Consider the following 23,970-nt stretch of genomic DNA (forward strand, 5'->3'; position numbering starts at 1 on the left):
GAAAGCAGGAGACTTTAGACCAGGGGTGCACAACTTTTTTTTGGTCTGGGGGCCGCATTGTCACATCGCACTTCAAGGGGACTCAAGAAAAAAGTTAAAAGGGGTTCTGCACTTTCATTTAACTGATGATCTATTCTCTGGATAGATTATCAGCTTCTGATCGGTGGGGGTCTGCTGGAGCGCCGCTGCCTTCTCAAACAGCTGATAGGCGGGGGTCCCGGGTGTCGGACCCCCGCCGATCAGAAGCTGAAGATCTATCCAGTGGATAGATCATCAGTTAAATGAAAGTGCAGAACCCCTTTAAACAGTGCTTGTTTGCATCAGCCTAATACACAGGCTGATGCAAAGTGACTGGGGAGGAACAATCACTACCAGTCATTCCTCCCTCATTCACTTCTAATCGATTATCGGTAACACATTCCTGATTACACGGTGAGATGTGCTGATGATAATCGTACATCTTTTATCCTGATAAACGAGCGATTCCTTTATCGGCTGATCAGCGGCACGATAATAGCAGCCAGATATCAGGAACACTTGTTCCCATTAATTGTCCTGAATATCGTGCCGTGTAACAGGGGCTTAGAGATTTCCTGGTAAAAAAAAAGATTTTTAACATGTTCCTGCAGCATGGGCCTGAAACAGAAGATTCATACTTTTCTGCTCCCCGCCACTCCCGCTGTCTCCATCTTCTGGTTCCAGCTCTGTTTACATCCGGCTGGCTATGGGAATAGTCACTTGTACCTCTACAGCCAATGACTGGCTTCAGTGGTGATGTGGCCACAAGCAGAATGTCACCAGTAAAATCAGTCATTTGCTGGAGAGGTGCTCCTGGACCGGAGAATGGAGACAGCGAGAGCAGGAAAGTAGGACTCTTCTGTTTCAGGGACTATGCTGCAGGAACTGGTTAAAAATCATTTTAACTAGGAAACTCCTTTAAGTGGCGACATTTCCTTCCTGCCTCCTATTCACAAATGAGCGCTTTACTTCACTGCAGAGGACGGCGCTCAATTACCGCCTCCTGCACCCCCAGATATACGGTCGGTGCCCTGCAATAACCAGTAAGAGCTTTCCCTGAGGGCTCACGCACACGGCCATTGTTTTAGTCCGCATCTGAGCCGCATTTTCTTTAAGTGGATTGGATGAGGACCCATTCACTTCAACTAGGCCGCAAAAGATGCGGACTGAACTCCATGTGCTGTCCGCATTCGTTACTCCATTATGCTAAATGCAGAACACACATGGCTGGTGTCCTGCAGACCAAAATAAAAAGTACGGTCGTGTGCATGAGGCCTTACTAGCACTTATTGGTTAACCCTTGAACCCCTGAAAACGCTTTAATTACCAGTCACTTTTGCAGCTTTTTATTACATAACACAGATATATATTTTTTTGTTTTATTAGGGAGAAACTGTACAATTTATTTATTGTTTATGAAGTCATTTTTATTCAAACTATAGCTCATTATTTACGGTAAATATGCAAAGTATTATAATTAGTTCCCGATGTGTTGGATCATTTTATTATACAATATGTATAGTTTCACATGAATGGGGTGATAATTGTAATGGTTTTGGTTGGTGTGGGTGTTTTTTCCTTGTGTATTTTACTATTTTTTTTATATATATATATATCTGTTACAAAAAGACCTTGGGGGGACACAGACTTTTATTTTTCACATTTTCCTTTTTTCCTTTTATTTGTATATTTTAATTTTTTTATCATCACTATTTTTAAAATATATTTTTGCCACATAATATTTATTTTACATCTTTTTCCCAAATTTTTTTAAAATATATTTTTGCAGCACTGTATGTCCCCCAAGAGGTCTTTATTATGTTTTACATTTTTTTTTTCTTTTAATATATATATTTGCCACATAATTTGTCCCCAAAAGGCCATAAAAGAACTTTGGGGACAAAGACTTCTTTTGCACTATTTCCACTGTACACTGCGTGCAGAATTATTAGGCAAATGAGTATTTTGACCACATCATCCTCTTTATGCATGTTGTCTTACTCCAAGCTGTATAGGCTCGAAAGCCTACTACCAATTAAGCATATTAGGTGATGTGCATCTCTGTAATGAGAAGTGGTATGGTCTAATGACATCAACACCCTATATTAGGTGTGCATAATTATTAGGCAACTTCCTTTCCTTTGGCAAAATGGGTCAAAAGAAGGACTTGATAGGCTCAGAAAAGTCAAAAATAGTGAGATATCTTGCAGAGGGATGCAGCACTCTTAAAATTGCAAAGCTTCTGAAGCGTGATCATCGAACAATCAAGCGTTTCATTCAAAATAGTCAACAGGGTCGCAAGAAGCGTGTGGAAAAACCAAGGCGCAAAATAACTGCCCATGAACTGAGAAAAGTCAAGCGTGCAGCTGCCAAGATGCCACTTGCCACCAGTTTGGCCATATTTCAGAGCTGCAACATCACTGGAGTGCCCAAAAGCACAAGGTGTGCAATACTCAGAGACATGGCCAAGGTAAGAAAGGCTGAAAGACGACCACCACTGAACAAGACACACAAGCTGAAACGTCAAGACTGGGCCAAGAAATATCTCAAGACTGATTTTTCTAAGGTTTTATGGACTGATGAAATGAGAGTGAGTCTTGATGGGCCAGATGGATGGGCCCGTGGCTGGATTGGTAAAGGGCAGAGAGCTCCAGTCCGACTCAGACGCCAGCAAGGTGGAGGTGGAGTACTGGTTTGGGCTGGTATCATCAAAGATGAGCTTGTGGGGCCTTTTCGAGTTGAGGATGGAGTCAAGCTCAACTCCCAGTCCTACTGCCAGTTTCTGGAAGACACCTTCTTCAAGCAGTGGTACAGGAAGAAGTCTGCATCCTTCAAGAAAAACATGATTTTCATGCAGGACAATGCTCCATCACACGCGTCCAAGTACTCCACAGCGTGGCTGGCAAGAAAGGGTATAAAAGAAGAAAATCTAATGACGTGGCCTCCTTGTTCACCTGATCTGAACCCCATTGAGAACCTGTGGTCCATCATCAAATGTGAGATTTACAAGGAGGGAAAACAGTACACCTCTCTGAACAGTGTCTGGGAGGCTGTGGTTGCTGCTGCACGCAATGTTGATGGTGAACAGATCAAAACACTGACAGAATCCATGGATGGCAGGCATTTGAGTGTCCTTGCAAAGAAAGGTGGCTATATTGGTCACTGATTTGTTTTTGTTTTGTTTTTTAATGTCAGAAATGTATATTTGTGAATGTTGAGATGTTATATTGGTTTCACTGGTAAAAATAAATAATTGAAATGGGTATATATTTGTTTTTTGTTAAGTTGCCTAATTATGCACAGTAATAGTCACCTGCACACACAGATATCCCCCTAAAATAGCTAAAACTAAAAACAAACTAAAAACTACTTACAAAAATATTCAGCTTTGATATTAATGAGTTTTTTGGGTTCATTGAGAACATGGTTGTTGTTCAATAATAAAATTAATCCTCAAAAATACAACTTGCCTAATAATTCTGCACTCCCTGTAACTGGAGCATCCAAAGGAGCCCCAGTTAAAGGGAAAACCAGCCTCCTGGCGAGGCTTTGTACAGGGCAAAGCTGGTGAGGCTCTGCAGTCCTCTGCCCCTGAGACCCGGTGATCACGAGATCACCGGATCTAAACTGCACAGCGCACCCGCTCACCTGTGTGAGGAGAAGGCAGAAGCGTTCCTACACTGCTTCTGCCTTCTCCTCGAGACTGCTGCTGTCTGACAGCCGGGAACCCGTCCAGCTCCTGCTACACTGCAGGAGCTGTAACCCTGCAATTGTGCAACTCCAGGCAGAAACATCTGATCGCACGATGGATGGATCTGGGGGCCGCAGGTTGTGCACACCTTCTTTAGACAAAAGAATAAAAATCACTCTAAGTGTAAAACAGTCTCTCCTTTGGTGGAGAATAAAGAAAAGTCTTCAAAGAGGAGTGTTCTGGCGACATACAAATCAAATAGTTATTACAACAGACGCCAGCGGTTGAGGTTGGGGAGGCCACACCCAAGATCAAGCAAGTACAGGGTTTTTGGAGTCAAAAGATGGCAGAAGCATCATCAAATCTAAAAGAACTCACGGCTGTATATACAAAAGTACTACTTTCTCTACAGTCAACCGTAAGATTTCAACATGTAAAAATTCTGTGACAACGCCACTACCGTGGCTTATTTAAATTGGCAAGGGGGTACAAAAAGCAAGGCACTGCAAGATCTTTCAAGAATAATTTTTTGCTAGGCCGAAAAGAACATAAAGACCCTGACAGCACATAATCCAAGAGGCAAGGAAAACACAGTAGCAGACTATCTCAGCAGGAAAAGTCTGAAAGAAGGAGAGTGGTCACTAGACCCAGAAATGTTCAGAAGAGTAGGGAACCCCGATTATAGACCCTTTTGCAGATCGAAAAAACAAACAGGTCGAAAAATTTGGTTCCCTCTCTGATAATAGATGCTCTCTCTTCCCCATGGCCAAAAGGGCCTTCTTTACGCTTTCCCGCCTTTCAGCCTAATTCCGAGGGTATTGATGAAGGCAATGGAGGAAAAGGCGCAATTGATACTGATCGCCCCCTTCTGGCCGAAAAGGTCCTGGTTTCCTCTCCTGTTTGGGGGGGGGGGGGGGGAGGAATTCTGGTCCCTTCCATCCTATTCAGGTCTACTGCGTCAGGGCCCAATGTTTCCATCCAAGTGTATACCAGTTGCATCTAACAGTCTGGAGAATGAACAAATTCTACTAAAACAAAAAGGTCCGTCAGAACAGGTAATTTCCACTCTTTTATATAGTAAAAAAGTAACAACTTCCAAAATCTATTCAAGAACATGGCAAACATTAAGATTTGCAAGGGACCGTTTTTTTCATCCGTGGGTCTTCCTTGATTTTTGGAGGATCCACGGACATGAAAAAAAAAAGTCGTTTTGGTGTCCGCCTGGCCGTGCGGAGCCAAACGGATCCGTTTGACGTTGACACAATATGGTGCAATTTCAAACGGATCCGTCCCCCATTGACTTTCAATGTAAAGTCAGGAGTTAATATACCATCGGATCGGAGTTTTCTCCAATCCGATGGTATATTTTAACTTGAAGCGTCCCCATCACCATGGGAACGCCTCTATGTTAGAATATACCGTCGGATTTGAGTTACATCGTCAAACTCAAATCCGACAGTATATTCTAACACAGAGGCGTTCCTATGGTGATGGGGACGCTTCAGGTTAGAATATACTAAAAGAACTGTGTACATGACTGCCCCCCCCTCCCTCCCCTGTAGTTAACTCGTTGGTGGCCAGTGGGCCCCCCCCTCCCTCCCCTGTAGTTAACTCGTTGGTGGCCAGTGGGTTTTCTCCCCTCCCTCCCCCTCCTAATTAAAATCTCCCCCCTATCATTGGTGGCAGCGGAGTGTACCGATCGGAGTCCCAGTTTAATCGCTGGGGCTCCGATCGGTAACCATGGCAACCAGGACGCTACTGCATCCTTACCTGCGAGCGTCTGCGTCCGGCCGGGAGCTCCTCCTACTGGTAAGTGACAGGTCCGGCCGGGAGCTCCTCCTACTGGTAAGTGACAGGTCATGTCACTTACCAGTAGGAGGAGCTCCCGGCCGGACCTGTCACTTACCAGTAAGAGGAGCTCCCGGCCGGACCTGTCACCAGTAGGAGGAGCTCCCGGCCAGACGCAGACCATCGCAGCTCGCAGGTAAGTATAATGGTTCTACAAATTGCTAAGTAACCATGGCAACCGGGACTGCAGTAGCGTCCTGGTTGCCATGGTTACCGATCGGAGCCCCAGCGATTAAACGGGACTCCGATCGGTACACTCCGCTGCCACCAATGATAGGGGGGAGATTATAATTAGGAGGGGGAGGGCCCACCGGCCACCAACGAGTTAACTACAGGGGAGGGGGGGGGGGGGGGGGGGGGCGGCCGCACTGGCCACCAATGTGTTAACTAAAGGGGGAGGGCTGCCCCCTGCTGCCTGGCAGCACCTTCCAGGCAGCAGGGGGCAGTCATGTACACAGTTCTGTTAGTATATTCTAACCTGAAGCGTCCCCATCACCATGGGAACGCCTCTGTGTTAGAATATACTGTCGGTTCTGAGTTTTCACGAAGTGAAAACTCAGCTTTGAAAAAGCTTTTATGCAGACGGATCTTCGGATCCGTCTGTATAAAAACTAACCTACGGCCACGGATCACGGACACGGATGCCAATCTTGTGTGCATCCGTGTTCTTTCACGGACCCATTGACTTGAATGGGTCCGTGAACCGTTGGCCGTGAAAAAAATAGGACAGGTCATATTTTTTTCACGGCCAGGAAACACGGATCACGGATACGGCAGCAAAACGGTGCATTTTCCGATTTTTCCACGGACCCATTGAAAGTCAATGGGTCCGCGAAAAAAAAACGGAAAACGGCACAACGGCCATGGGTGCACACAACGGTCGTGTGCATGAGGCCATACCACTATGTTTCTACCTAAGGTAACTTCAAAATTGCATCCTTTTGCCCAAATCCATCTTCAAAAATGGAGGAAAAATATCATAACCTGGATGTAAGACGGTGTATATTAACCTACCGAAGGTCTCCAGAGTTCAGGAGCTCTGATCACCTTCTTCAATATAAAGGTCAGCATAAAGGATCAGCAGCAAGCAAGAGTACCATCGCACGGTGGATCAGAAATACCACAGAATTCGGCTATCTTCAAAGACTTCACTTCCCCCTATGGGGATTAAAGCTCACTCAACCAGGGCGGTGTCGGCCTCATGGGCAGAAAATGTGACTGCATCTGTGGAACATATCTGTTCCAGGGAAGCCACGTGGGCAAACCCAAATACTTTTTTCAAACACTAAGGCCTCATGCACACGGCTGCTGGGCGGCTGTGGCCGTATTGTGGCCTGGAAACGGCGGGTCGGCAATCGACGGCCGCGTGCAGTCCGCATCACAGATGCGGAACGGAGTCACGGAACACCGGTAAGAGTAATTAACCCTTTTCCCTGGCGCCTCCACAATGGCACTCTCAGGAGTAACAGAGAAACAAAAGTCTTTTAGAGTGGGACTACCGCAGATAATACTTTTCTGCCAATAGATAAATCATGGTTATGGAGTACATCCAACTATTGCCTCATGCACACAGCCGTTGTGCGGCCGTGCAACATCCGTGCAGCGGGCTGGACCCATTCAACTTGAATCGGTCCGTGACATGTCATAATTTTTTGCGGTGCGGACATACCACGGACCGATTCAAGTTGAATGGGTCCAGCCCGCTGCACGGATGTTGCACGGCCGCACAACGGCTGTGTGCATGAGGCCTAAGTTGGATGTACTCCATAACCATGATTTATCTTTTGGCAGAAAAGTATTATCTGCGGTAGTCCCACTCTAAAAGACTTTTGTTTCCCTGTTACTCCTGAGAGTGCCATTGTGGAGGCGCCAGGGAAAAGGGTTTATTACTCTTACCGGTACTTGGATTTTCAAATAGCCTCCACAACGGTACTGGGGCTTCCCAACCCTTATTATTTCATGTAAATTATGTTGCGTTATATTGTTAAATATTCAATACACTTCTTGCTCTACTAACGAGTCCTATGTCATTAACTGAAGCGGGTAAAGGGAGGGGGCACTTTTAAACTTGAGCTTCTGCATTGTTTCCTGTCCTGGGGAGGCAGGGACTCCCTTCCTGAGTGCCGTTGTGGAGGCTATTTGAAAATCCAATTACCGGTAAGAGTAATTAACCGTATTGTCTGCAAAATGAATTAAAAAAACAGGACACATTCTATCTTTTTTTTGCAGGACTGTGGAATGGATATACGGATGTGGACAGCACATAGTGAAAAATGCGGATCGGATGCTGACCAAAAATACTGTCACAAAACAGTCCAGATGAACATCAAACGGACCACAGGCCTCACTTGCTTCAGTTAGGCCGAGTTCACACGGGCGTTGCGGGAAAATGTGCGGGTGCGTTGCGGGAACACGCGCGATTTTTCCGCGTGAGTGCAAAACATTGTAATGCGTTTTGCACTCGCGTGAGAAAAATCGCACATGTTTGTTACCCAAACAGACCTGAGGGGCACCTGAGGGGTTAATTGTGCGGATCACAGCCCCCTGTAAGAGATCGGGTGCTGCCAGGCAGCAGGGGGCAGTCATGTACACAGTTCGTAGTATATTCTAACTTGAAGCGTCCCCATCACTATGGGAACGCCTCTGTGTTAGAATATACTACGAACTGTGTACATGACTGCCCCCTGCTGCCTGGCAGCACCCGATCTCTTACAGGGGGCTGTGATCCGCACAATTAACCCCTCAGGTGCTGCACCTGAGGGGTTAATTGTGCGGATCACAGCCCCCTGTAAGAGATCGGGTGCTGCCAGGCCGGAGGGGGCAGACCCCTCTCCCTCCCCAGTTTTAAATTCATTGGTGGCCAGTGCGGACCCCCATCCCTCCCCTGCATTTAATTCATTGGTGGCCAGTTTAATCGCTGGGGCTCCGATCGGTAACCATGGAAACCAGGACGCTACTGCAGTCCTGGCTGTCATGGTTACTTAGCAATTTTAGAAGCATTATACTTACCTGCGATGTCTGTGACCGGCCGGGCGCTCCTCCTACTGGTAAGTGACAGGTCTGTGCTATAAGCAATGCGCCGCACAGACCTTTTCACTTACAAGTAGGAGGAGCGCGCGGCCGGGCACAGACATCGCAGGTAAGTATAATGCTTCTAAAATTGCTAAGTAACCATGACAGCCAGGACTGCAGCAGAGTCCTGGTTTCCATGGTTACTGATCGGAGTCCCAGCAATTAAACTGGGACTCTGATCGGAACTCTCTGCTGCCACCAATGATGGGGGGGGGGGAGGCCGCACTGGCCACCAATGAGTTAAATACAGGGGAGGGAGGGCGCACTGACCACCAATGAGTTAAATACAGGGGAGGGAGGGAGGGGGGCCACACTGACCACCAATGAGTTAAATACAGGGGAGGGAGGGCGCACTGACCACCAATGAGTTAAATACAGGGGAGGGAGAGGGGGCCACACTGGCCACCAATGAGTTAAATACAGGGGAGGGAGGGAGGCCGCACTGACCACCAATGAGTTAAATACAGGGGAGGGAGGGGGGGCCACACTGGCCACCAATGTTTTTAAAACTGGGGAGGGAGGGGGGGGTCTGCCCCCTCAGGCCTGGCACCACCTGATCTCTTACAGGGGGCTGTGATCCGCACAATTAACCCCTCAGGTGCGGCACCTCAGGGGTTAATTGTGCGGATCACAGCCCCCGTTAGAGATCGGGTGCTGCCAGGCAGCAGGGGGCAGTCATGTACACAGTTCTTAGTATATTCTAACTTGAAGCGTCCCCATAACTCAAATCCGATGGTATATTTTAACATAGAGGCATTCCCATGGTGATGGGGACACTTCAAGTTAAAATATACCATCGGATTGGAGAAAACTCCGATCCGATGGTATAATAGGGACTCCCGACTTTACATTGAAAGTCAATGGGGATGGATCAGTTTGCAATTGCACCATATTGTGTCAACGTCAAACGGATCCATCCCCATTGACTTGCATTGTAAGTCAGGACGGATCAGTTTGGCTCCGCACGGCCAGGCAGACACCAAAACGACTTTTTCCTTCATGTTCGTGGATCCTCCAAAAATCAAGGAAGACCCACGGAAGAAAAAAACGGACACGGAACTACGGAACCCGTTTTTGCAGACAGCAAAAAAAAAAACGGTCGTGTGCATGAGGTCTAAGTAACTGGCTCAATGATAGAAAACAAAGGGTGGTTATTAATGGTACACACTCAGATTGGGTCACTGTCACTAGTGGAGTACCTCAGGGATCAGTATTGGGCCCTATTCTCTTCAATATATTGATTAATGATCTTGTAGAAGGCTTGCATAGTAAAATATAATTTTTTGCAGATGACACTAAACTGTGTAAAGTAATTAAAGAGGACCTTTCATCCGTCCAAACATTGTGAACTAATTATCATGACATATACAGCGGCGCCCTGGTATCTCACTGCACTTACTATTATCCCTGGGCGCCGCCCCGTTCTCCCGTTATGTCCGCCGGTATGTTCGGGGACTTGGTTTTAGTAGAAGGAGTCTGCCTTCGTTCTCTTGGGCGTCTCCTTCTCCTAGGCTGTAGCGTTGGCCAATCGCAGCGCAGAGCTCACAGCCTGGGAGGTTTTTTTCTCCCAGGCTGTGAGCTCTGCGCTGCGATTGGCCAGCCCTACAGCCTAGGAGAAGGAGATGCCCAGGAGAACAAGCGCAGTCTCCTCCTACTATAATCAAGTCCCCGAACATACCGGAGGACATAATGGGAGAATGGAGAGCCGCCCAGGGATAATAGTAAGTGTAATGAGATCCTTGGACGCCGCTGTATGTCATGATACTTAGTTCACAATGTTTGGACCGATGAAAAGGTCCTCTTTAACAAAGACGAGGACAGTATACTGCTACAGAAGAATCTGGATAGATTGGAGGCTTGGGCAGAGAAGTGGCAGATGAGTTTTAACACTGACAAATGTAAGGTTATGCACATGGGAAGGAATAATGCAAGTCACCCATACAAACTAAATGGTAAAACACTGTGTAACACTGACATGGAAAAGGATCTAGGAATTTTAATAAACAGCAAACTAAGCTGCAAAAACCAGTGTCAGGCAGCTTCTGCCAAGGCCAATAAGATAATGGGTTGCAACAAAAGGGGCATAGATGCCCGTGATGAGAACATAGTCCTACCACTTTACAAATCACTAGTCAGACCACACATTGAGAACTGTGTACAGTTCTGGGCTTCTGTGAACAAGGCAGACATAGAGCTGGAGAGGGTACAGAGGAGAGCAACTAAAGTAAAAATTGGAATAGGGCAACTACAGTACCCTGAAAGATCATCAACATTAGGGTTATTCACTTTAGAAAATAGACGACTGAGGGGAGATCTAAAAAATATGAATAAATATATCAGGGGACAGTACAGAGATTTCTGCCATCATCTATTTATCCCCAGGACTGTGACGAGGGGTCATCCTCTGCGTCTGGAGGAAAGAAGGTTTGTAAACGAACATAGAAGAGGATTCTTTACGGTAAAAGCAGTGAGACTATGGAACTATGGAACTCTCTGCCTGAGGAGGTGGTGATGGTGAGCATGATAAAAGAGTTCAAGAGGGGCCTGAATGTATTTCTGGAGTGTAATAATATTACAGGCTATAGCTACTACAGAGGGATCGTTGATCCAGGCAGTTATTCTGATTGCCTGATCGGAGTCGGGAAGGAATTTTTCCCCCTTAAGTGGGGGAAAATTTGCTTCTACCTCCACATGTTTTTTTTTTTCCTTCCTCTCGATCAACTTGCAGGATAACAGACCGAACTGGATGAACAAATGTCTTTTTTCAGCCTTATATGCTATGTTACTATTATACACTGCTCATTTCCAGGGGTTATGGCCACCGATGCAGCGCAGATACAAGGCGGCCAACCCAGGAGCTGCTGCTCATGTGTGTCTATGTGCACTCCTGCGGTCCTGCCCATCAGAAAGGAAGATGCTTTTTCGTTTAGTGTGAACCACAGCCATCACTGATGAACTGCAGGGAGGGGGGGGCATAACCCCAGGATACAAGCAGAGCATAATATAATGGAAAAATTAATGAAGCAAGCATAGGAGGCAATATGGACAATCACAATGCATCAGTATGTGCCTTGTATGCCTTTAGGATTTTGGAGTGGCAAAGTCAAAAGCCCTGACTTGAATCCTATAGAGCCGCTGTGGCTTGAAAATGTTCCAGTGTAGCCAAATTAGTCAATTTTTATTTATTTTTTATGTCTCATCTGGGGTTCCAGATTTATTTTTTCCTTATTTTCCTCCTTTAAATCCTATCTACAGTATGTATATTACTCATTTATATCGCGCTAACATTCTGTCCCCATCTCCACTGCAGCACACAAACTGTATTCCAAGTTATTAAATATTAATATGCTTTTGAAGGCTGGAAAAGAAATAAGAAAAAAATAAGAAAAACTAACTCCATGCAGAAGTTGGCTTTGGTCGTGTGTGAATCCAAGACCCCTTGCAGCAAGGTAAGAGCACTAACCGCTGAGCCATCATGCTTCCCAATCCAAAAGACTTGATATAGATTGAACATTATATAGGGACGTATAATTGGAATACTGTAATACAATTCCATCATTTATTTTTTTTAAAGTCAGTATTCATAGTTACGCTTGATACTCACGGAAGGGCATCAGGGTGGCTGGCAACCAATTTGCTCATAGCAACACACAACCTTTCATGAAGATCGTGGTTCACCTGACCTCCAGCTTTGATACATTCCCCATTTCTCTCCAGAAGATCTAAAAGCAAAGGTCGAAGCTGTCGCCCAATCAGCAGGGTGCATTCCTTGTCTAGGAGCAACTGTGCAAGCAAGCTCAAAATGGATTCTCTGTCCTGAGGAGTCCATATCTAAAAGGCAGCAAAAAAAAAAAAAAAAGATTTAGAACAGTAAATAATCAAATAAATCCACATTTCAAGATACTCAGCCGATGTGACAGTGAAGGCTACTTTAGAGAGCCACTTTGCACCTGACACGAGTTATACATTTGGCAGTGTATACCTATAGACTCCGCATTGGAGAGACTAGGAGTTACTGATTGTTATTTTTTCATAGTTTATTTCTTTCTTTTCTTTCATTGTCCTCTTGCTTTGAGGTTCTCCTCACTCCTATTCATGAGACCTGGCTGACAGGTCATAGACATAACACTGTATTCAAGGATCACCAGTATTCTGATACTGCAAGCATGTATACATTGGACAAGGTTTCTGTTTTGTTCCCCTACATTGTATATTCTTGTCCCTGCTGTACTGGTCTTAATAAACATTTGAATGAGAAAAAAAAATAATTGGCAGTGTACAGCTGTGAACTGCAGTTAGGATATGTCTGCATGTAGTACCGTGGATTTGGCTGCACAAACCTGCTGCATTTTACAGCACTAAAATGTAGACAAGATTAAGCAAGGTCATTGACACGGAGAAAACCTGCAGCCTAATTTGACCTGTAGTTCAGAATTGAAATCTTTAGCATGATAATCAGGTTAAGTCTAACCTTGATGAAGAGGACTGGAGTATCCCCAAAACGCGTTGTGTCTGTTATGCTGACATCTTACTAAAGGCTCATTCAGACGGCCGTATGCTATCCTCAAAAATGCGGATCGGTTGTTTTTGCGGAGAGTTAAGCATGTCCGCAAAAAAAACTGATTGCATTCTGTTTTTTGCTGATCCATAGACTTCAATAGGGCCATGTCCTGATTTTCACCGACAAGTATAGGACATGTTTGATTTGTTTTGATGAGCCGTGCAATGGAAGAAAAGGCCCCATAGAAGTGAATGGGACAGCAGCTAATCCGCAAAAAAACTGATCCGCATTTTTGCTGACAGCTTACGGCCGTCTGAATGAGCCCTGATAAAGAAGATTTATCCATTATCCATCCATCCATTTGATGCCAGTGTTCTTTGCGCCAAGCAGTTACCCTTCTTGATATACCACATCCTTTGAGAGATTTGGCCTCTCCAACAAAGGTACCTTATCTGCGGCAGCATACCTGGCGATCGGATATTGATTTCTACAAGTCTACAATAGAGTTGTGCCTATCAATAGCACAACTCTATAAGGGGAGCCTCCATTTTGGAGATTCTTTACGTCTGGACCACTGCCCAGAAGGTATTTACCTTATGTCGCGCCGTTTTTCCTGTCTTTACAGTGTTCTAGTGTGGGTGGGCGGGGGGAGCAGCCAATGGCAGACGGGGATGAGCCTCCCTAGCATCACCCACGATGCTGGGGAGGCTCGTCCCCGTCCGTGCCATATTGGCTGCTCAACCCCCACCCCTGACACCAGATATTTCATCCGCGCACGGGAGAAGCAGCAGCGGCAGTGCGTGGACCAGGAGCGGAGCGGGGAAAGTATATTCACTGTGAGGGGCCCAGCGTATGGGGGACATTTTTGTAGTATTGGATAACCCCCTTTAAAGGGAGTCTTTCACCTATACTGACCATTCTTCACAAATCTAGCGCCAGTGCCATTCACAAACTTCGCCGCGCCTGAGCACTTCATACCCCATTCCAGCACATGCGCATTAAACGCTCTTGTGCCTCTGCCCATAATGGGGAATGAAGTGCGCAGGCGCGGCGAAGCTTGTGAACGGCGTTAGCGCTGGATTTCTTTAGAACCTAGGGCAGGCCAGAGAGGTGAAAGGGGAAGGGTTACATATGAATAGTGACGAGGGGCCTGGGCATCGGCAGACCTAATTTGCATATTGAATAAAACTTTTTTAAAGAAAATAAGCGACGGACAGCTAAACAGTAAGTAGCATTCCAATATGGGGACTATAATGCTGATAATGGTGTTAAGTGTTCTATAATGGTCAGTATAGGTGAAAGACTCCCTTTAAGTGGTATGGAAAAAATAAATCCATTTATAAAAAATAAAAAGTTACATTTTTATTCCATTGAAAAATACGCTTTTCAATGAAAAAAAAAGCAAAAATAAAATCTCCCCCACATTTGGTATTGCCGTGTCTGTAACATGCACTACACAATTAAATTATCCCCTATGGTGAAAGTTGTAAAATAAAAAAAATAAAAAATTATGGGTCTTAGGGTACGATAATGCTTTTTAAAAAGTAAAACGATATAGAGATAGATATAGATATAGATATGTATATAGTAATCGTACTGACTCAGAGAATAAAAGACATTATGTTATTTATGCCAAAATACGAACGCCGCAAAATTTATAACATAAAAACTCAGTGGTAGTACTGATGTTTTTTCCTCATTTCCCTTTCAAGAAAGTTAATAAAAGCTGATCAGAAAATAATGTGCACCCCAAAATGGCACTATTAAAAACCAAAACTTGTTCGGCAAAAAACAAGCCCTCATACAGAAAGAACAACGAAGTTATAGGTCTTGGAAGAAAACAATGAAAAAAAGAAAAAAACGCAGTAAGGGCAAAAACAGCCTTGTCACTAAGGGGTTAAAAAGTCGCTAACACAGGATTTGCGGCTTTTTTACATCAGAGAACTGACATGGAAAGAATGATAAACTACCACATAGTTTAGAAATACTATATAAAAGAAAGGAGTATAGGGGAACTCTCCCATACGTTATACAGCAAAAACATAATACAAATTTTAAAGGTGTTTTCCAGGATTTACATACTGATGGCCCAACTTCAAAATGGGTCATCAATATTAGATAGGCAGGGGTCTGACTCATGGAGGGCTGCCGACCAGATGTATTTAGAGGCCACAGCGCTCTATAACCCATTCGCTAGCGCGAAGTAGGGATCGACCGATTATCGGTTTGGCCGATATTATCGGCCGATATTGAGGATTTTGAACGTTATCGGTATCGGCATCTATTTTGCCGATATACCGATAACGTATTGGGAACACAGATCGCGCTGGCTCTCAGCGCGCTCTGTGTTCCCTCCGCAGCACCGGGGAGAAGGAAGCAGTGTCTCCCTCCCCCTGTGCTGCTGCTGCCGCTGCCGCCAATGAGGGGATAGAACATAAGAGGAGGGGAGGGGCTGTGGCCGCTGCGCCACCAATGAAGATAAGCCTCTCATTCATTCATATACAGGAGGCGGGAGCTGGCTGCAGAATCACATAGCCGGCTCCCGACCTCTATGAGCGATAGCTGCGGTCCGCGGTAGTTAACTCCTCAGGTGCCGCGGATCACAGCTACCGCTGATAGAGGTCGGGAGCCGCTATGTGATTCTGCAGCCAGCTCCCGCCTCCTGTATATGAATGATCGATAGACTTATCTTCATTGGTGGGCGCAGTGCGCCCCCCCCCAAGCCCCCCAGTATTAATCATTGGTGGCGCAGTGCGCCCCCCACCCCCATCCCAATCCCAGCCAATAGTTAAAACATTGGGGGCGCAGTGCGCCCCCCCACCCAGTATTACTCATTGGTGGCAGTGGCCACAGGATCCCCTCTCCCCTGCTCCTCCGATCGGAGCCCCAGCTGTGTAAGCCTGGGGCTCCGATCGGTTACCATGGCAGCCAGGATGCTATTGAAGCCCTGGCTGCCATGTTCAGCTCCATGCTGCTGTGTGCACTATGCACAGAGCAGCAGGGACAGTGGTGAGATCCTATTCCCCCTGATAGAGATCTATCAGGGTGAATAGGACAAAGGTTCTAGTCCCTAAGGGGGGTTAAAAGTTAGTAAAAAAAAAAAAACACAAAAATATTAAGTATAAATGAAAAAGATTTATAAAAAAAAAATACACATTAACAATAAACAAAAAAAAATACACATTAACAATAAACATATTAATTTTCAGCAGATTTGTGTAGGAATTTTTTTTTTTCTCAAAAATGAAAATTCCCAGAATATCGGTATAAATTATCGGCTATCGGCCTGAAAGTTCACAAATTATCGGTATCGGCCCTAAAAAATCAATATCGGTCGATCCCTAGCGCGAAGTGCAAACATGGCTCCCACTCATGCGAACAGCAGGCATCATGGCCGGCGGGTCTCCGCATTATTGCCAGTCGCGGTCATTAAAGTCTTTAGATGATCAAGTGAGATCACAGCATCCCAAGGGTGAAAAACCTTCTTACCAACATCCTTAGTGGCCAATGAGCATGCCGATAATTGAATTCAAAACGCTGGGTCTCTCTGAAGAGACCCAGGTTATTGAAGCTGCAATTCTTATTTTGGCCAGCAGGTGACATAAGAAATGAGCATTTCTCCTTAAATCATGGTCTAAAAGAGGGTTCAGAATAAAAAATAAAAAAGTCAAAATCACCCCCCTTTTTTTAGAATAAAAAAATAAATACATAAATAACAATATAAACATCAAGGGCATCACTGCATCTGAAAACGCCCATACTATTAAAATATAAAAATATTTTTCCAATATGGCGAATGGCGTAATGACACAGCACAGTAGATATAACTATAAAAAAAAGTTATGGGGTCAGAATATGGTGACATAAAAAGCATTTTTTTCTCAAAGTCTACATTTATTTATACACTACACAAAAAACCTGTACATATGTTAACGTTTGCAGTTTTGCTGTTAATGAAACGCCGCGGGAACAAAACCCGTAAAACATTGGAGAAATTGTGTTTTTTTCCCCCCAATTCCACCCCATTTTTTTCCCGCTTCCCACTAAGCCCGCATACAGCTATGTGAACAGAAAAATTTAAAGTTATGGCTCAAGAAAGATAGGGAAGAAAAATGAAAAAACCTCCAGTATTTTAAGGGTTAAAGGGGTTCTCCAGGAATTAAAAAAATGAAAATACTTATTATCAATATATTTCCAAATACCTTTCATTAGGGGAGCAGTCATTAGGAGAAATAAAATTGCCACTTTCCTATTAGTACACACAAAACCTGTCCTAATGACTCGGCAGGACAAGATACTTCACAACACTGAGCCAAAGAACTGCCTCATCCTCCTCTCTGCTCTACTGGTCAGGGATTATGAGCCTGATTATATAGGATAAGATCTTCTGCTGAATCTCTGTAAGAATGGAGTTCAGGAGGAGACATGGAGTACAGAAAGGAGGGTAGGGATATGGCTAATAGGCAGCAGCACTTGTACGCAGTCTCCATTCCCACAGCCCCACATTATGAAAATCTGTCCTGTCCATCCTCTCTGTACTTCATGTCTCCTCATGAACTCCATTCCTACAGAGATTCAGCTGAAGATCATATTGAACTGTATTCAGGATCATAATCCCTAACAAGTAGAGCTGAGGGGAGGATGAGGCAGCTCTTTAGCGCAGTGTTCTGAAGTAACTTCTCCTCCTGTGTGATTAGGACAGGTTTTGTGTGCACTAATACGACAGCAACCATTTTATTTCTCTTAATGAGATTGCTCCCTAGACAAAATGAGCCTTTATAACTAATGAAAGGTATTTGGGACTATATTTATAATAAAGTAATATTTAAGTATTTTTATTTTCTTAATTCCCAGAGAACCCCTTTAAGCACTTAGGCCTCTTCCTAGGAGATGTGAGGTCACATCGGCCTAGGAGCAGGCTCAGTACCAAGCACAGCAGCTATTGAATGGACGGTGCAGCGCTTGGTAAACTGCAATGAGACGGAGGCACACCAGGGATCTGGTGAGCACTGCAGCTGATCGACGGAGCGGATCTCATAATGATTAACTAAAATGAGGATAGTTCATCAATATGTAAATCCCATAGAACCCCTTTAAGGAGGCCAAAAGAGAATCAGCTATAAACAAAGTAGAGGATGATGAGCACCACAGGCCCCATACTTTGTGAAATTTGTCTGGACAACCCACACCTCTATATGATTATATGGTACTACAAAATTTTATTCCGTCACAGATTAAGAAAGGGAGCATCCCGTTCAATACCACAGATGAAGTTGCCATATCTTCTAGTATTCCATATATTTTTAACTCTAGGACCTTAATTATTTTTAAAAGTCTTTGTACCGTTAAGGTCGTTTCACACAAGTTTGTTTGGGTTTCTTTATAATGCTACTGCAAATTTTGAAGGGTTCTTTTTAACCTTTTCACTACCGGAGGTTTTTGTGGGTTTTTTTTCCCCGTTATTGCAGGGTTTTTTCCCCGTTATTGCAGGGTTTTTTCCCCGTTATTGCAGGGTTTTTTTCCCCCGTTTTTGCGTTTTCATTTTCTTCTATGTCTTTCCTTGAGCCATAACCTTTTTATTTTCCGTTCACATAGCTGTAATGAGGGCTTATTTTTTGCGGGAAAAGTTGTACTTTCTAAAGCCACCATGAATTATGGCACACAATATAGTGGGAAGCAGTAAAAAAAAAAAAAAAAAAGCTCACCGGAGCTCTGGTCAGTGTTGCGGGCTCCAGCAGCTCTCCAAGCACAGCACCGTATTGTGCTTGGAATCGCAGCTTAGTTACATTCACTTAAACGGGCTGAGCTGCGACTAAGCCAAGTGACCGATTTACAGTGACATTGCTGTCCAAGGAAGATGCATTGTCCTAAAATCAAAAACTTCCACAAAAAAATCCAGTGTTTTTCCGTAAGACACTGGATGTGAAACCACTTAGGACTTGTGTCAGAGGCTCCATTTGGGGCCTCCATTGAAGATTTCACAAAAAACTGCAGGGGTTGTCTCGCTTAAACTAATGCCATTTATCATGTAGAGAAAGTAAATGCAAGGTTTGTCCATATTGCCTCCTTTGCTGGCCGGATTCATTTTTCCATCACATTATACAATGCTCATTTCCAGGGGTTACAACCAGCCTACAATCCAGCAGTGGTCGACGTGCTTGAACACTATAGGAAAAGGAGCTGACCTCTCTGGTGGCCAGGAATGTGGGAAAGCACACAGGCCGGCATTCATTCTATAGTGTACAAGCATGGCTACTGCTGCTGAAAAGCAGGGTAGTCGCAACCCCTGGAAACAAGCAGTGTATAATGTGATGGAAAAATGAATCCAGCCAGCAAAGGAGGCAATATGGACAATCAAAATACATTAGTAAGGCTACTTTCACACTAGTGTTCGGAGCGGATCCGTCTGATGTTTCATCAGACGGATCCGCTCCGATAATGCAGACGTTCGCATCCGTTCAGAACGGATGCGTCTGCATTAAAACTTAGAAAATTTTCTAAGTGTGAAAGTTGTCTGAGCGGATCCGTTCAGACTTTACATTGTAAGTCAATGGGGAACGGATCCGCTTGAAGATTGAGCCATATGGTGTCATCTTCAAGCGGATCCGCCCCCATTGACTTACATTGTAAGTCTGGACGGATCCGCTCGCCTCCGCACGGCCAGGCGGACACCCGAACGCTGCAAGCAGCGTTCAGGTGTCCGCTCACTGAGCGGAGCGGAGGCTGAGCGCTGGCAGGCGGATGCATTCTCAGTGGATCCGCCACCACTGAGAATGCATTGGGGCCAGACGGATGCGTTCGGGACCGCTCGTGAGCCCCTTCAAAAGGAGCGCACGAGCGGACACCCGAACGCTAGTGTGAAAGTAGCCTAAGTGGGTTGTATTAAGTTTCTCTACATGATAACTGGCATTTACTGAAGCGAGACAGCCCTTTAATTTCTGCATTATAGTCAAAGGGATCTGTTTGGCTTTGTTCAGGTCAGTTATGTGCGGCATCCTGCATTATTTCTGCAGTTCTGTGCAGATCATCACCAAGATCACCATTGATACATAGAAGACAAGCTGCAATATGACAGTAGTGAAAGCAGACAGCAGATTGCTAATATTACTCTTCCCAGCCAGAAATGGCTGATAATAGGGGACAATACATCACACTCTAAACAAAAATAGTTATATGAGGTTCAATATGTATTCAAATAAAGTATATTTAATGTACAATGAAAACACTGGGGTAGGGCTGGGCCATTAATAGAGGAAAAAAACAAACCGATTTTTCGATTCAGTTTTTGTGAAGTCATATGGGGCCGGGCCATGAGTGTTCCCCAGCAGGCTGCGCATCATTGGTCAATGTCAATATAGTACTGACATTAACACCTTTTACCCCGGGCCAGTTTTCGCCCTTCTGCCCAGGCCACTTTTTGCAAATCTGACACGTGTCACTTTATGTGGTAATAGCTTTGGAACACTTATTTATCCAAGCCATTCTGAGACTGTTTTCTCGTGACACATTGTACTTCATGATAGTCATAAATTTGTGTCAATATATTTCACCTTTATCTATGAAAAAATCCCAAAATTACCTAAAATTTATAAAAATTCAATTTTTCAAAATTTCAATTCTCTCCGCTTTTAAAACAGAAAGTGATAGCTCATAAAATATTTATTACTTAACGATCCCATATGTCTACTTTATGTTGGCATCATTTTGTGAATGTCATTTAATTTTTTTTAGGATGTTAGAAGGTTTAGAAGCAATTCAAAAAATTTTTTAAGAAAAGGTCACAAAAAACTCCCTGGCTGTGACGCTCTGCGCTGCGATTGGACAGTGCTACAGCCAGGGAGAAGGAGACGCCCATTGAGACACCCTGGAGTCTCCTCCCTGTTCCGATGCTTAGCATTAGACAGGGCACAGCAGAGCATATTTTAAAAAAAAAAAAAAAAAAACAAGCAGGGTGGCAGCATCAGCGGGAGGGGGGGGGGAAATGGGGGTACAGGTAAATATATATATCTCCTATATCTCCCTTAATATAAAAACGCATGAAAGGTCCTCTTTAACACAATAATAGCACCTTTTTTTATGGTGTTTATCGGACGGGTGGATCATGTGATATATTTATAGAGCCGGTCATTACGGACGCGGTGATATCTAATGTGTGTTTTTTTTTCTCGTTTTTATTATAAAATCAGGGGAAAGGGGTGTTTTTTTCTATTTTTACTTGAAACAAGGGCCGAAACAATTACTCAATTGAATCGAGTAATTTGACACAAAACAATCCTTAAAGCAAATTTTTTTGCATCGAGGATTCGTTTGTCATGTGACCACGAAGTGGGTGTGAAGCGCTTGCTATTACTCATCCCTCCGTGCTCACCCATCGGTCCGCAACACGCTGTACTGGATCCTGACACATCGTCAGGTCATAGTGCACGTAAGCGCGCACTATGACCCGATGATGTGCAGAGCGACTGGCAGCGGAGGAGGCGGGGCACGAGTCGCAGTACAGATGAGAGCTGTTGGTTATCGGCGGAAGGCTCGTAAGTGGCTGCATGTGTGGAGGGGCACTGGGTGATTAGTGCTCGCTATGTGTGTCCCAGCACGGAGAAGCCCTATGATAACACGTTTACCGCCCAGTGGTGGAGCAGGGACTTCTAGTTAGAGCTTTGTCACCTGTGCCAGAATGGCCAGAGGATGATAGGAGTAGTAGTGCTCACTGGTCTTGTTCAGAGGGGCTGATGACTGGTAGCATAGGGTGTTAGAGCGCCACCTGTCGTTAGTGGCTGGTTCAGGGCGGTTTGGGTTTTGTTTCCTTTTAGGCCTTATAACAGATATATTATTCTCTGCTTGTCTCCCTCATAGGTCTCCTCTGCTGCCTCAGGTTGCTGGTGACCTTACATGTCAACCTACTGAAGCATGTGGGGGAAGGGAAGTGTCAACAGTCCTGAGCCCATCTCTGATGCGGGTATATCCCTGCACCCCAACATCACCGAGCACACTATCCCTGTTGAGCTGATGGCACTAGGGTGGGAGAGAGCTGATGGCACTGGGGTCTGATTAGTTTTTATAAAGGAAAACAGTCTATTAATAAATATTTTCCTTTTAGAGTACTCGATTAAGCGTAATAAATAATTGATAGAATACTCGATTTTTTTAATCGTTTACTGCAGCCCTACTTGAAACAATTTTTTCTTTTATTAAAAACACTCGGGCTCCCTTGTCCGTCCATCTATCGTGTAAGCAGACACTATCGTCACGCCGGCAGCTTTGCTGCATGATTGACATCTGCGGTTTATGGGTCCGCTTTAACATCAAGTTTTCATCTCTGGCGTCACGCAAGTATTCGGCCCTGTTGGCCGTGACTGGCATTATTTGACACTGGTTTGATTCAATGAATCTTGACTTCTATTCACATGCTGGACTCATTTTCACTGTTATTATTTATGTCTGCATGTGAGCTTATTGACATGGCGAACTTATCACGGCTTTATCTCTCAGCTGTCTTTGCCATGCATGTGCTTGTGTCTGCCTGATGCTTCAAACCTGATGTGTGCAACTAACATGTAGCTAGCTGGTCAAAGGGAATCTAGCAGTATCTATCAAACTGTGCATTGGATCCAGCTGATAACAGAACTGATGAGACTATTGATCGGCAATTGATTGACCTTTTAAATACTCTTTGCAGATTAGGTCACTTGTCAGCTTTGCCTTGATATAGTCAGGTCCATAAATATTGGGACAGTGACACAATTGTAACATTTTTGGCTGTATACACCACCACAATGGATTTGAAATGTAACGAACAAGATGTGCTTTAACTGCAGACTGTCAGCTTTAATTTGAGGGTATTTACATCCAAATCAGGTGAACCGTGTAGGAATTACAGCAGTTTGCATATGTGCCTTCCACTTGTTAAGGGACCAAAAGGAATAGGACAATTGGCTTCTCAGGTGTTCCATGGCCAGGTGTGTGTTATTCCCTCATTATCCCAATTATAATGAGCAGATAAAAGGTCCAGAGTTCATTTCAAGTGTGCCACTTGCATTTGGAATCTGTTGCTTTCAACTCTCAAGATGAGATCCAAAGAGCTGTCACTATAAGTGAAGCAAGACATCATTAGGCTGAAAAAAAACAAAACAAACCCATCAGAGTTTTAGCAAAAACATTAGGCCTGGCCAAAACAGCTGTTTGGAACATTCTTAAAAAGAAGGAACGCACCGGTGAGCTCAGCAACACCAAAAGACCCAGAAGACACAGAAAACAACTGTGGTGGATGACCAAAGAATTCTTTCCCTGGTGAAGAAAACACCCTTCACAACAGTTGGCCAGATCAAGAACACTCTCCAGGAGGTAGGTGTATGTGTGTCAAAGTCAACAATCAAGAGAAGACTTCACCAGAGTGAATACAGAGGGTTCACCACAAGATGTAAACCATTGGTGAGCCTCAAAAACAGGAAGGCCAGATTAGAGTTTGCCAAACGACATCTAAAAAAGCCTACACAGTTCTGGAACATCCTATGGACAGATGAGACCAAGATCAACTTGTAACAGAGTGATGGGAAGAGAAGAGTATGGAGAAGGACAGGAACGGCTCATGATCCTAAGCATACCACCTCATCAGTGAAGGTTGGTGGTGGTAGTGTCATGGCGTGGGCATGTATGGCTGCCAATGAAACTGGTTCTCTTGTATTTATTGATGATGTGACTGCTGACAAAAGCAGCAGGATGAATTCTGAAGTGTTTCGGGCAATATTATCTGCTCATATTCAGCCAAATGCATCAGAACTCATTGGACGGCGCTTCACAGTGCAGATGGACAATGACCCAAAGCATACTGCAAAAGCAACCA

At 44.6% G+C, this 23,970-nt stretch overlaps 1 protein-coding gene across 2 annotated transcripts in view; it reads right to left on the reverse strand.

Annotated features, from left to right (window-relative positions):
- The window catches only part of MDN1 (midasin AAA ATPase 1), a 315,164-nt gene that overhangs the window by 272,033 nt on the left and 19,161 nt on the right, over positions 1-23,970 (reverse strand). For both annotated transcript variants that reach the window (XM_040428764.1, XM_040428763.1), the window contains exon 2: positions 12,234-12,460. In XM_040428764.1, coding sequence (XP_040284698.1) covers positions 12,234-12,460 — 227 coding nt within the window. The remainder of the gene's footprint in view (positions 1-12,233; positions 12,461-23,970) is intronic.

The sequence above is a fragment of the Bufo bufo genome, chromosome 4 (genome assembly GCF_905171765.1).
Source record: "Bufo bufo chromosome 4, aBufBuf1.1, whole genome shotgun sequence".
Classification (NCBI taxonomy): Eukaryota; Metazoa; Chordata; class Amphibia; order Anura; family Bufonidae; genus Bufo; species Bufo bufo.